At 40.2% G+C, this 15,524-nt stretch overlaps 1 protein-coding gene across 1 annotated transcript in view; it reads left to right on the top strand.

Annotated features, from left to right (window-relative positions):
- Positions 1–15,203, top strand: part of CREG2 (cellular repressor of E1A stimulated genes 2) — a 50,408-nt gene extending 35,205 nt beyond the window's left edge. Inside the window, exons 3-4 of the mRNA XM_036757236.1 lie at positions 10,241–10,354; positions 14,584–15,203. Coding sequence (XP_036613131.1) covers positions 10,241–10,354; positions 14,584–14,731 — 262 coding nt within the window. The 3' untranslated portion in view covers positions 14,732–15,203. The remainder of the gene's footprint in view (positions 1–10,240; positions 10,355–14,583) is intronic.
- The last annotated feature ends 321 nt before the right edge of the window (positions 15,204–15,524 follow it).

Raw genomic sequence — 15,524 nt, 5'->3', positions numbered from 1 at the left:
CTGCTGCAGGTATCTCCGCAGTCCAATCCGTCCTCCTCCTCTCAGCTGCCAAAGTCATCTTTCTAAAGAGATAAAGATATCTTTCTAAAGACCATGTAACCTTCTCTACTCAACAAACTTCAGTGACTACCTAACTCCTCCAGGATCAAATACAAAATCCTCTGTTGGCATTCAAAGTTGTTCACAACTTGTCCCCCACCCTGCAACCTTTCCAAACTTCTTAAACCTTAATCCTCTTCCCTACCCACATCCAGCAATTCAGTAACACTGACCTTCTCACTGTTCCTTCCATAAGATACTCCAGCTCCCAAATCTGGGCATTTTTACTGGCTGTCCTCCATGCCTTGAATTCCTCCCATCCTCATCTCTGCCTCCAGGCTTCCCTGGCTTTTTTCAAGTCCCAGCAAAAATCCCACCTTCTACAACAGTGGCATCAAACTCAAATAGACATAGGGACCACTAAACCTTACTTAAGTATCTTTGTGCCCTGCATACTGACTCAGAAAACCACATATGAACATTTTCTACATTTTATCGTATTTTGTTAAACATTTCCCAGTTATATTTTAAGCTGCTCCAGGCTGTACTTGGGAGTGCTGTGGGCCCCATGAAGGTATGACCTCTGTGTCTCTGTGGCCATTTGTTTTTAGTGTTGATACCAAAGTAAAATCAACAGACCTTAGCAAGAGATCAGATATGGGGAGTAGGAGAGAGTGGTGTGGTTGTGATCCTGGGAACTGTTGTTCTGCTTCTGTTCCTGTTCTACATACAGGAAGCCATTCCTGATCTTCCCTAATTCTGGTTTTTGTCGTTGTTCAGACATTTTCAGTCATGTCTGACTCTTCATGACCCCTTTTGGGGGTTTTCTGGGCAAAGATACAGGAGTGGTTTGCCATTTCCTCCTCCAGCTCATTTTACAGATGAGAAACTGAGAGGGTTTAAGTGACTTGACCAGGGTCACACAGCTACTAAGTGTCTGAAGCCATATTTGAACTCAGGTCTTCCTGACTCCAGGTTCAGCGTTCTATTCACTATGCCACCTAGCTGCCCTAGTGCCTTCCCTGTATTGATGTGTAGCATATATCTAATTTATCATACACATAGCTTGTTTGTACATCACTGTTTACTTGCTTTCTCCCCCGTTAAACTGTGAGTTCCTTGAGAGTAGGGACTAGTTCTTTGCTTTCTTTTTGTCTTCATATCCCAGCACTTAGCATTGTGCCTGGCACATAGTAGGAGCTTAATAAACGCTTACTGACTGATTGACTTACTGGACTACACCAAGGATCTGTAGAGGGGGAAAGCCAAGAAGCAGCAAAACAGTTGGCTACTGCAGACCGAAAGCCAGAAAAACTTAAGTGGAGGTTTTCTAGCAGCTGGTGGCACTCAAGCCTAAAGGCCAGGGGTGGGGAACCTGTGGCCTCAAGGCCACATGCAGCCTTCTAGTTTTGACTGAGTACAAGTTTTACAGAACAAATCCTTTTATTAAGGGGATTTGCTCTGTGAAGTTTGGATTCAGTCAAAGGGCCATATTTGAGGACCTAGAGGGCTACATGTGGCCTCAAGGCCACAGGTTCCCCACCTTTGTGACCTTTCTTATCTCAGATTTTGGGTTTTCTGGAACTTTTCTCTGAGAGGAGGCCTTAAACTCTTTCCAACTTTCCAATCTTGAATCTTTAAGGAAGGCTCGGAATGATTTTGCTGTTTGATTTTTTCCCCTTCCCTTATTTGCTTTTGTATTCCGTCCAAATTAAGCACTTTGCAACATACAGTCCTAGTAGAAAAGGCATTGAATAGGGGCCTGAGCCGTATATTGCTACTGTATTGAACTTAAGAACCTGTAGAAATTCAAGAGTGAGCAGAATATCTCTATTTCATGGAAAATTTCTACTAGCATGAAAACAAAAAGGCCACCTGTAGTCATTCATTCAACATTTATTAAGCACCTACTATGTGCCAAGGGAATTATGGAAGGAGCTAGGATAAAGGTAAAAAATTACAACCCAAGTTCTCAAGAAGCTTATGACCTATATAGAGGGCACCCAGCTACCTACTGTTGTAAAATGTTTTTCTTGTAAGTGCTGATTTCTGTTCCTCTCCCCCTCCTCCTCTTCTCTCTCCCCCTCCTCCTCTTCTCTCTCCCCCTCCTCCTCCTCCTCCTCCCCCTCCTCCTCCTCTCTCCTCCTCCTCCTCCTCCTCCTCCTCCTGCTCCTATTTGGAGGCAATCAAGGTTAGGTGACTTGCCCAGGCTCACATCGTTAGTAGGTATCTCAGACCAGAGTTGAATTCAGTCCTCTTGACTCCAGGTCCAACACGCTATCCACTGTGCCACCTAGCTGCCCTAATTTCTATACTTCTGCAGCAAATTCATTCAAAGGTAGAACTTTTAACATTTAGCAAATAAGTCAGACATATTATCATTATTAGTAAAAAATAATAGACATGCAGCACTTTATATGTATGAATATGTGTGTATATGTGTGCATGTGTATAAAATCTCATTGGAACCTCCTAATAATTCTGTGAGGGACATGACACAGTTATGATCCCCAATTCATACATAAGGAAATAGAGGTTCAATGAGTTTAAATTATGTATTCGGTATCTCAAGTCTAATTAATGATTGGCAGAAGGGGCATTTATACTCATTCCTTCCCAGCTCCAGGCCAAACATTCCATTCACCGTGCTGTGCCACCTCTTCATTGAAAAGGGTAGCCCTCGTCCGGAGAGTTTCGCTAACACTTTAAGCACAAATGAACTCTTTTCCATTCCTATTCCCATCAACAACTACATCTCACTACTTGGGGCTCTTTACAGTTATACAGACCGTCTCAGGAACATAGATTTACAATTGGAAGAAACCTCAGAGGGAAGCCAAGTTTAATTCCCTTCATTTTGTAGATGGAAAAACTCCACATCTGACAGATGAAATGTTTTGCCCTCGGTCAGATAGGTAGTAAGTCAGAGTCTGAATTCAAGTCTTCTGATTCCAAAAAAACAGGCCACTATCCATTCTGCAACTCCCATCTGCTCATTCAGATAATACCTCAAAAGATATGACTTTATTAATGTGTATCTAGGTCCTTCTTCTACCAACATCGGCAACTAACCCTTCAGTTTGTTACGCAGTTTCATTCATTTCTAAGGCTGAAAAAATTCATCCTCAAGTGGCCAATCTTCTGGCAGGGAGCCTCTCTAAACATAGCTAGGCTCGGACAAAAGATACACAATCCATTATTAGGCCTCACTCAAAGCCTTTCCGGTTTGGTACAACGTATCAGAACTTGTGGTTTGCTGGTATAGACTTGAAGAATCCAGGGTCACTTCCACACTGTAGTGTGACATTGGAAACTGGGAAATTAGCGAAGAATTCAAAATAATATTTTCTTGCATTTCCATTCCTTTCCTACCTCAACCTGTATAAGAATAGTTTGGACCTATAAACACTTGACAGGCAGCTAGGTGTCAAAATGGATAAAGTACTGAGCCTGAAGCCAGGAAAACTCATCTTCCTGAGTTCAGATCTGGCCTCAGACACTCACTAGCTATGTGACCCTGGGCAATTCATTTGGCCCTATTTGCCTCAGTTTCCTCATCTGTAAAATGAGATGGAGAAGGAAATGGCAAACATTTCTGGAATCTTTGCCAAGAAAACCCCAAATAGGGTCACAAAGAGTCAGACATGACTGAAACCACTAATTATCTAACTAATTGTCTAACTAATTATCGCTTGATATTGAAACTAATCCCCTAATTTCCTGCCAACTGCAGTTTCCCTGCCACCCTCAACATGAAGCATTTCTGGATCCCCTCTCTTACTCAGAGCTATGAGTGCCTTTCCACTGAACAAACAAATAATAAATAGACAAACAAATAAGTAAATAAACTAATGAATTAAAAATAGTACAATTACATTGGACTTTTATATGCATTCTGTATTCACTTATACATGCATATGCTGTCTCCCCTCATAGAATGTTCTTTGAAGAAAGAACTCACTGTTTCACTTCTGTCTTCATAACCCCCAGCATCTGACACATAGTAGGCACTTAATAAGTGCTTGTTGATTCATTAAGTGAGTAAAGTCTACAATAACACTACCATGCACATTTTTTTTAACCACCAAAAAGCCCAGAAATGTTAACAGCTCCAAATGGTACATACTGTTCCCATATGAGGCAATGAGCACAGATGAAAAATATTCAGTAAGGAAGCAAACTGGGTGTGTGGACATACTCTGTTACTCTCTCTTGCTATAACCCAACAGAGTATATAATACAGAAAAATTCTCATGCAGGTGAAAACAAGTCCCTTAGCACAGAAGCAAAACATGAGCTTTGCTTGAGAAATTTACCTTTCCCAAGTTTTTTTTGTCTCTCCTAAATTGGGTGAGACTAAGTCTTAATGACTCAAGCCTCAGGATAGCGTTTGTCAAGTTTGATGATAGCACTGTCTGCACAGAATGTATAGTGCCTGCCTGGATCTGCTACCCTAAGAGATAACTAATGAAGGATAGCAAATGCATGTCTAAGGATTAAGCAAGTAAAAATGCTTGGAAAATATGAGGTGCTAGGAAAATGCTACATGATATTACCTGATTAAAAGTATACTAAAGTTAAAAATGATCCATTTCCCTCAAGTAGAAATGACATCTTCTCCCAGGCATTAAAAAAAAAAAACAAATTTGAAAACATTTATTTTCTTTAAGCAAAGTGCTTATAAAATTTTGAATGATTGCTTTAGAGAAAAGCCATTGAAGTGGTCATACTCTTTAATCCATCAATCCCACTATTAGGTATATTTACCAAGGAAATCCTTGTCAGAAAGGAAAGTCTCTATCTACCAACATATTCGTAGCAGCATTTTTTGTGGGAATTGGGAACTGGGAAGTAGGGAGGCTCTGGGTTTTCCAGTGACTAATTGCATATACTTCCTAAAGTGGATTAAAAAATATGAAAGGAGAACAGCTATAAAAAGGAAAATCTCAGAGTGAGTTCACTGGGGTGTGGGCAGACAAAAGTCTGGCAGGTGGGCTGAATGAAGCAATAGCTGCCTCAAAGGCTCTGCCAACCCCGTAACATGCGGAAGAATTGAGAAGTTGGTATAATCACAGGCAGTGAATTTAGAAACAATTCTTTGACTAGTATCTCTGGGAGGGGGAAAGAGATTGTTCAAGGAGGAGAAGTCACAGCAAGGAAGCAGACGTTACCAATTAGTAGCTTTAAAAATAGATGATAAATGTGACTCTTACTCTCTTATCTGATCAGAAATTTTCAGGCAGCATTTGAATATCACCACTGATTTTGTTATCCAATCATAAATTATGCAGTATGGTTTTGGAGTTTAAAAAGGAAGCTGGATTGTATTTGCCACTCACTTGTGAAACTTAGAACTGGATCAGATGGCTTCTGAGGTCCCTTCCCACTCCAGATCTACAGTCCCATGATCCTTTGACCTTTGTGAGATAGTTCCTTATAGCATAGTTTGGCTCATGTGGTTTTCCTGTCCCAGACAATGTTCTTTCAGGGAAGAGAAGGCCAATTAGTAGTGGAATTGGACCCACAGGTGCCCCAAACACATCCATCTCTGACTGCCAGAGATACAGTGACCAAGAGCCCTGGATTTAATATCAAAAGACCTGGGTTCAAGTTCAGACTCTGACACTTACTTGGGCAAGTCACTTTTCTATGGGCCTCAATTTCCTCAACTGTAAAGTATGGGGATTGATCTAATTGATCTCCAAGGTCCCCTTGAGTTCTTAGAGTTCTACCTAGTAGCTGTCATGAGACTGAATAGGTAGGGCTTTCCCTGAGGTGCTAATGTGACCAGTGCCCATGACAAGGAGTAGGGGACCCAATCTGTTCTCAACTATTTCATCGGGGCCTGGAATGATGATCATTTTAAGACAGAGAGAAAGGACTGGCAGAAAGCACTGATGATGATAGACACATTCCTCTCCCCATTCCCCTGACTCCACCTCCAACAACCGGGGAGCACTGTGCTTGTATAGGAGCAAGCCCAGAAGAAGAGGAGGAAACAAGGATCTGGGTCTGGGCATCCAGAGTTGGCTGTTGTTGGTTTTTTCCGTTCCTTCCTTTGTCCTTGAGAAAGACTTCCTGCCATTCCCTTGTGGGCTACTAACAGAGAGATATTGCCAGTCTTGGCTGTTTTGCCCTTGAAATTTAGAACTACCAGGAGGAGGACTGTGCCTATCACAAATATTGCTTGCTACCACTGTAAGTTGTGCCAAAAGAGTTCACACAGACCCTGGTGATCTGTGCGTAGAAGCAAAGATGAGACCAAACTGTTATGCAGAGAGATTGACCTAGTGCCAGGGAAATCCCAGCCCAGAGAATAGCCATTCAAACCAATGCACAGAAAGACAAGTCCAGGTCCGCTGGTGAGATGAATAGCTTCACAAAACTTCAGCAGAGGGAGGCCTCAGGACAGGAACCTATCTTCTTGCTCTCTCTAGTTTCTCCCTTAACTTTTGCCATCTTAGTCTGGGTCTCAGAGTGTGACCCTCGACAGAAACCCCATCCTCCCCCTCCACGCCCCATTCATTTTTCATGTCCTTGGGGGTAAGAAGGAGGTTTTGGAGATAGGTTCAAGTTGAGATTTTTCTGTGCATTTCAATGTGATAAGTAAGGTATGTGCTAAGGAAATCTGATGGTACAGGAGCTCTGGAGCTGTAAACATTCTGTTTTATGACACTGAGCAATATTTTTATATATAAACCCAAAGTAGGCCTTTGTTGTTGTTTAGTTGTGTCAATTCTTCATGACCCCAGATGGGGTTTTCTTGGGAAAGATACTGGAGTGGTTTGCCATTTCCTTCTCCACCTCACTTTACAGATGAGGGAACTGAGGCAAACATGGTTAAGTGACTTGCCCAAGATCATACAGCTAACAAGTATCTGAGCCCAGATTTGAACTCAGGAAGATGAGTCTTCCTGACTCCGGGCCTGGCATTCTATCCACTGTACCTCCTAGCTGCTTTAGAACCCAGTCAATGAAGGTTAGCCAATGAAGCCCTATGGCTTGGTCAAAGTCAGAGGTTCACGCGCACTCATAAAGGGACTGTGCGTTTGTCAGAGAAAATGCTGAGAACACGAGGCTAGTGACTGAAATAAAACACCGCTTGGCTGGGCATGGTAGTACACACCTGTAAATTGTTGTTGCTGGGGAGGACGAGAGCAGAGAATTCCTTAGACAAATCAAGAGTCTGCTCTATTTCTGGCATCCATATGATGAGTGACCAGGCTGCGTAAGTGAGAGAGAATTAACTCAGGTCTAAAATGAAATAGCTCAAAGCTGCTAGGCTAATCAGTTGTGGGATTGGGCCTATAGGTAGCCTATGCATTTCCAGCCTGGGTTAGATGAAAGGACGCTGAGTCTTCTATACACACAAACATAAATATATACACCCACACCCACACACATGTCCTTACACTTATATACAGGATATATATATATATATATATATATATATATATATATATATATATATATATATATATTCTATGTATGTGTGTGTGTCTAAGTATATATATACATTTATATATGTATGTATATATATATATACACACACACACATATATACATATATATGTGCATACATATACATACACATATTTATACATACATGTTGTTCAGTCATTTTGGGAGTTTTCTTGGCAAAGATGTTAGAGTGCTTTTCCTTCCTTCCTTTTCCTTCTCCAGCTCATTTCACAGATGAGGAATTGAGGCAAACAGGGTTAAGTGACTAACTGAGGGTCACATAGCTAATAAGCATCTGAGGTCGGATTTGAAGTCAGGTCTTTGTGACTCCAGGACTGGTACTCTATCCACTGTGCTACCTAGCTGCCCCACACACACACACACACACACACACACACACACACATCCATTTGTATGTGTGTGTGTATATATAAATACCTGTACATGTATTAATATATTAATTATAAAGTGACACCCTTGTCTTCCTGTGAGCTTTATGAAGGTGGGATGAGAGCTAGGTTGGGCTGTTACTGCTATTGTAGTATCTTGTTTCACATGGAAGATACACCAAGTATACACACAAACATTACTACAAAGGATGGTTCTCTAGATAGAAGAGGGACAGGGATGAAAGAAAGAAATAAAAATTTTAAATCAAATAAAAGATATCAATAAAATGTATTTTTTAAATTGTTGTAAAAGAAAAGAAAGGGGCAGCTAGGTGGCACAGTGGATAGAGTGCCGGCCCTGGAGTCCGGAGGACCTAAGTTCAGATCTGGCCTTGCACTTTTACTAGCAATGTGACGCTAGGCAAGTCACTTAACCCTGATTGCCTCCAAATAAAATTAAATGAATGAATGAATGAATAAAAGAAAGGAAAAACCTAAACTCTAACCAAAAAATGTAAGTCTCAATTCTCTGGGTTGAGCAGAATGTGCTCTGATTCTCTGTCCTTACCAACACAATACTTAAAGTCCCAAATAAGCATAGACTGTCAGAGGAAGAATGAACCTTAGGAAGGTCTATACATACTGAAATCAATCTAGGTTCAAAAAATAAAGCAAGAAATATTTCTGAGCTATTAGAGCTTTTAGAGGAAGAAATTCAACCCTACTTCTATCCCCCAACCCTGGAAAAGTTGAAGGAGTTCATGTCAAAGGAGATCCCTCTAGTATGGTGTCAGACAGAAGTTGCCGACCTGTGGAACCCTAGACTCATGCAACAACGATTCAGCTAGCAGCTGCTGTTGAGGTGTAAGACCCAACAAGGCCAGCAACAAAAGCTGCCAGCACAGGTTCTTTGATCTGCTTTACTAAGGAAAGCAACATTAAGGGGTTAACAACCTTACTTTAATCAAACATACATATATATAAACTCGCTGAGTTCAGGAGGAAAAGCCAGCACCCTGAATTTCAGAGCAAATACAAACAAATTATAAACATACATTAGAAACAGACCAAATACAAACCAAAGTCTGGGTTAGCAAAGCCTGGGGGCAGTTACAACGGCTTGCCCAGAGTCACATGACACTCTTCCAGTGAGCGAGAGCCCCAAAGGAAAATCGCTAACCTCTGAGTTTATATACCCTGTTTAGGGTCAAAGGGTATCACAACATGTGACTCAAACCCACATGGCCTAAAAACTTCTGGCTTCACAAACATGTGACTCAGACCCATGTAAACTAGGCTTTCTCTTGAGGTAAGGAGGTCTTCAAAGACTCCTGATCCAATCAAAGAAACAAAGGTGGGACTCATCACGGGCACTTGATTAAATAAGTGCTCCAAAAGACAAAGTCCCACCTTAATTACTGATACAACTCATTGCAAAGGTTCCACAAATCCATGAGCTCAAATAACCATCATATTCTATAATTCAGTAATAATGAATAAGCAAGCACAGTTTTCATAGAATGAAGTAATATCTCACACATCCATGTATGACTAGTTTTTCAAATGAATGGAGAAGTCAGCCAACCTCAGAGCCAGAAAGACCCAATTTCTAGTCTTCCCTCTGATAAATACTAGCTGTGTGACCTTGGCCAAGTCACTTAACTTGTCAGTGATCTAGGCAGCTCTCTAGGACTGTAATTTGAAGAAAAGGTGCTGACTTCTGTTGGTAAAGGGAGTCTCTTCACCCAGGAGTTTTCTGTACCAAAAACATTACAGATCTGGTTCCTATTTCTATGGAGATGGCATATGATTATTAAAACACCATTTAAAAACAAATAATAATAGTTCATCTTATGCCACTAGCCAATTGACAGCTTGGGTAATCTGGTCCTTCTTTTTCCCTTCCTTAGACCTATTTTTCAAACAAGGTTTTATGGCTTGAGTCTTCGAGAGGTTTAAATGAACCCTCTATGACCAATGGCATAGAGCTTTGGTGTCAAACTCAAATAGAAATGGATCACTGCACACATCGATTTAAAAACCACAAATCAACATTATTTATGTTGTATTGTATTTTCATTGATTTTGCTAAATATTTCCCAATTATATTTTAATCTGGTTCAGACTTGTTCCAGGGAGGTTTTGAAGCAATCTACTGGCCAAGAGTTTGATGCCTCTGGGGTAGCAGTCTGGGTTTCCCTTTGAAAGGGAAAAATAAGGACCAGTAACTGGTGGATATGGACTCCATTTTCCATGTTAGTAAGATACAAACTTACCTTGAGGTTGATCATAGAGCTGCGTCAATTTGCACAGCTGCTATAATATGTGTGTGAAATGTTCTTTCCATGCAGAAAAAATATCATCGACTTGGAAGATCTTCGATGTGCCAGGTTAACTCTTACAGGCCAGGTGGTTTCAGTGTCTCCAGAAGAAGTGGAATTTGCTAAGCAAGCTGTGTTTTCAAGGTGCGTCCATGTTCTAATGTAGATTTGACCTGAAATCCATCATAATAATTTACTTTTCTTCCTGTTGATGAAGCAAGAAAATTGACTTAGCAGAGGAATACGGATGGCAGAGAAAGAAATGAGGGTGAGGATGCTATGACCAAGCATGATGCTATCACTGTCCCACTGTAAACATGGCATAGATTTTGTAGTTAATAAAAAAAATTCCAAGAGACAGTTTCTAGGTAATTAATAATCAATTTATTAACTAGGTGGTCTAATAAATTAATGGTCAGTGGCTTCTCTCCATAACCAGAGACACCAAGGGAGACTGAAATGCCTTAAATCACACGTGCACCTTCTGACAGGGAAATCCCCTGATGAGTAAAATTCAACACTGATTGGTGGACATTTAATAAGGGGGTGGGCTAAAAGTCTTTAGCTCCTCCTGCTGAGAACATGGTTTGATCATGAGAGTCAGCCATCTCCAGCAATCTGGGCAGGGGAAGTCATTTCCATTCCAACCTCTCTGGCTGATTTTGCCCTGTAAGAGCTGGTCACCCTACACTCTAATGGAGAAGATCAAGGACAAGGAGAAATGGCCCCAGGGAAAATATCTAGCTGCCGCTGCCCTTTGTTTAAAGGAATAGACAAAAAGTAAGGGTTCCTGCCCAGGTAGATGCCTTGGAGCTGGGAGAAGATTACCTTAGTCACAACCCTTCTAAAACTGCCTGACCTTTTCAGGAGTTGGGTCTTAGTAGAAATAGAAATTAAAGGATGGATCACAAATTAATAATCAGTTATTAACATGATAGAATAATATTAATTTCTCTCACTTGTTCCTGGGTGTACCTTTGCTTCATTGCCATTCATTGCCAGCCAAAGGCTGGTCACAATTGTTTCAAGGAATGAATGACATGTGAGGCTAAGAAATAAAGAGCAAGTACTACTTTTTAATATCCATTCTTGGTATAATAGGAAGAGAGTGGGTTGGAATCTTGCCTCTATGTGACCCTGGGCAAATCACTTCCATTTTCTGGGCCTCAGTTTTCTCATCTGTAAAATGAGGGGGACTTGGTCAACTGGGCGGCTTAGTAGATAGAGGGCTGAATAGGGGCCAGGAAGATTTGCATTTGAATTCTGCTTCAGACATTTACTCACTTTGTGACCCTGGACGAGTGGTTTAACCTCTTCTAGCCTCAGTTAATTCACCTGTAAAATAAGGTTAGACATATTGGCCTCTAAGGTCTCTTATAGCTTTAAATCTTGGATCCTATGTTGACTTCAGAGAAGCCTTCAGTTGCCTGTTGCCACATGCTTGAGAGACTGGGCAGTACAATGGTAAAGATACTAAAAAAAAAACCCAGAAGACTTGGGTTTGCATCCTAACAAAGCTGTTTGTTGTCTTATTTGACTCTAATTCATCTGTAAACTAGGGCTATAAATGCTTGTACTCCGTACCTCCTAGATGAGGAAGTGCTTTGTAAGTTGTAAAGCAAGTTTCCTGAAAATGTGAGCGCTGAGTCAAAAGAACAAACTGCCCCTGGACTTTGCTTTGAAATGAAAATGATGGCTCTCTCTTATTCTTGTCAAAACATGTTAGGCATATTATTCAAAGCCATCTAGATGAATGCAAATAGACCTAATTTTGGACAGGCCTCATATTTCCCAGGCTCACAATAAAAAAGAACCATTCTATAAATAGCCTCCACCTTTTCCTTTAATGATTTGCCTTCCTGATGACCAAATTGTTCTTGGTTACCTGGCTGGCACTACTGGCCAGAATGAGCAGCCCCAACAGCACTGAGCTTAAAGAATTATGTGGAGCAGTTCACAGCCACACTACCTAGAACAGATGGATTTTGAACCTTAGAAATTAAACCTTTGCTCTAAGTACACGGAAAACACTCATCCCTACCGTACATACCATGTGAAATAGCAATATCCAGCAAATTTCTCTGAAAAGGCCTCATTTCCAAGACATATGAAGACTTGATTCAAATTTATAAGACTAGGAGCCATTTCCCAGTTGATAAATGGTCTAAGGATGTGAACGGGCTGTTCTCAAGGAAATAATTCAAAGCCATCAATAGGCATTTGAAAAAATGCTCCAAATCACTAATAATTGAATACAAATTAAAGACATTCTGATATTCTACCCAATACCCCTTAGACTGGCAAAGCTGACAAAAAAAGGAAAATGAACTTGTGGAAAAACAGTTGGTTGAGCTACGAATTAGTCCAGCCATTCTGGAAAACAGTTTGGAACTTTGTCCCCAAAGTTACTGAATTGTGGACCAGCTTTGACCCAGCATTATCTCCAGTAGGCTCCAAAGATCAAATAAAGAAGAAAAGGGCCTACGTGTATAGCAGTACTTTTTATGGGAACAAAGAATTGGAGACTGGGGAGGGGTGGGGTATGAGAATACTCTGAATAAAATAAGATATATAAATTTAATGCAATACCATTTTGCTATAAAAATTTTTTAAAAGGATAGTTTTAGAGAAACCTGGGAAGACTTGCATGAACCAGAGCAGAATTATGTGAACAAAACCTGGAAAAACAATTTATAAAAAAAAACAACACACATTTGAAAGACTTAAGAACCCTGATGAATTACCATGACAGAAGATCAGTGATGAAGAATGTTACCCATCATGACCAGACACTGAGGTGATGGATTCAAGATTCAGAGTTAGTCTTACATTTTTGATTATGGCTCATGAGGGAATTTCTTTTGGTTAATCTTGTGTGTGTGTGTGTGTGTGTGTGTGTGTGTGTGTGTGTACCCACATATACATATGTACTTTCTTCTTCCTCAATAGTGGGAAGGGGGATATAAGAGAAAATAAATGCATGTTAATCAAAAAAAAAAAAAGAAAAAAGTAATATCAAACAACTTATGCCCAGACACTCAATAAGTATTTAAATAGCTAAGCATCTGTCTGATATGTGCCAGATACTGGGGATAGGATGACAAAAATTGCTCCTGACCTTAAAGTGTTTCTATTCCATCAGGAGAAATAACATGTGTGCATATAAGGAAATACAAAATATATACAAGTAAAACAAAATTTCTACGTTGGGAGGAGGCACTAAGTGGGGCAGGGGAAGTCAGGAAAGGCACTTAAATGTTTGGCGAATTGATCTGAAGGTTTACCAAAATGGAAAGGTTTTGAATAGGGACCTTGAGACAAAGTATGTCTATCATTAGGTCATAGGCCTAGCTAAAAACAGAGAGGCTTATCTGCAGAGGTTGACCAAGGACTGATCAATTTTTTCAGCCACAACATTTTCATGAAGACTATCTCTTAAGGCATGAAGGGATTACAAACCTCATCAGCAGAGAGAATATCTACACTGATGAAATTGCAGGTGCTTGAAATACTAAAATAGGTGAACAGTAAACATGCCTTTTTAATTGATTCATTGTTTAAATTCAAGTTTATAATCAATTACTTACATGTATGTTATTTAAAGAAATAGGCAAATTGGTCAGAATTCTGATGCCTTTCAAAGTTCTTTCCCCTCACATGACTAGAGACAAAGATGGAGACACACCTTCTTAGACCTGGCCCAGTGTGTTGATTTCCTCTGGATTTGTTACAAGGGAGGGCTTCTACTTGTGGGAGGGGAGGAAATGTGGGTTAGTGGGTAGTGATAGATATGAATATAAAAAGGGCATTAATAAAACATTTTTATAGAACGAAAGAGAAAAAGAAGCATAGAATGGGGATACAAATAAGACCCAGAAATGGAGAGGTAGATAGTACATAGTGGATTGAGAGATAAATAGATGTATAAACTTGAATTTTAAAAGAGCATTACTTGGGGCAGCTAGGTGGCACAGTGAGTAGAGCACCGGCCCTGGAGTCAGGAGGACCTGAGTTCAAATCTGACCTCAGATGCTTGACACATGTACTAGCTGTGTGACCTTGGGCAAGTCACTTAACCCTGATTGCCCTGCCCCCAAAAAACCAAAAAGCCAAACAAATAAAAGAGCATTACTAAGACATCTTTAAAAGGACAAAGAAAAAAAGAAGTATAGAAAGGGGACACAAATGTAATAGATGGATGGATATATGCTTTTAAAAAAACTGTAATAATGGGAGGTTCACAATTTACAATCTGTTTGCCTTGGTATCTTGAAATATTTGTGTGTGATGATTAAATTCATAATAAAAAAGAAAATTCAAAAACACTTTAAGGAGAAATAGCTGTGCCTTGGTATTTTCTTTTGTTCTTACAGGCATCCAGTGATGAGGAAGTGGCCCCGTCATTATGAGTGGTTTTTCATGAAAATGAATGTCGAAAATGTGTGGCTTCAGAACTGGCATGGAGGAGTCTCCAACATTGCAATAGAAGAGTATTTCAAAGAAGTTCCAAGTAAAGCTTGAGGAACCTTTAAGATGGACCTCCACAGCTCCCATCTTTGCTTTTAAAAAGGCAGTTGTTCAGAATTATGCCAGCCAGGCAACAGTTGGGCAGGCTTTCTTTTCAGAAAGGTTCCCAACAGACTATGACCAGTGAACCACTGGGTTAAAGAGAGAGGTGAAGATGGCCATTTCCAAATTGTGAATTCCCACGGATGTAATAAATGGCTTTTGCTTTAAATCACTTTTGGTGATTTAGGTCCTTTAGGTCACTTTAGGTCCACTCATTTGGAGCTCCTTGGTGTGCATCAAGAAGATGATACAGTATGTGTTGAAACAGTTGGTTTCCATTCTGTAGGAAAAGCGATTACTCATATGAGAACAATGTGACTGCATTAAAGTGCTTTTTTTCTTGCTTTGCCAAAAGGATTGTCCAAGTGTTCTAAGTTTGATGCAACTATAAAGGGTTTAAATTAATGTCATGTAGCCATATGTGTTTTCTAATAGTATGGAGAAAAGCCTTTGAAGGATGTAGGAGCATTTAGCCATGAATTGTGAATTGTGCTCCTGGATTACAAGCATATTACGAAATCACCTGGTTATGATTTACAGACCAATTACATAACTTTTCCCCCCACCCCATAACATGACCAACAGTGTGAGAACTTGCGGTTTTGTACTTAGCCTTAGTCTAAGTAAGCTGATTATGGCAGTAAAACAAACAGGATGACTTCTTATAATGAACCGTTTGGGTAAAGAATGCCAAATGCTTATTACATTTGTCTGCCATTCTCCAGCTAACACCAGAAGCAGTTCA

This window comes from Trichosurus vulpecula, chromosome 4, assembly GCF_011100635.1.
Source record: "Trichosurus vulpecula isolate mTriVul1 chromosome 4, mTriVul1.pri, whole genome shotgun sequence".
NCBI classification, from domain to species: Eukaryota; Metazoa; Chordata; class Mammalia; order Diprotodontia; family Phalangeridae; genus Trichosurus; species Trichosurus vulpecula.
Note: the sequence above shows the minus strand (reverse complement) of the source record. Positions and strands in the feature narration are given on the sequence as shown.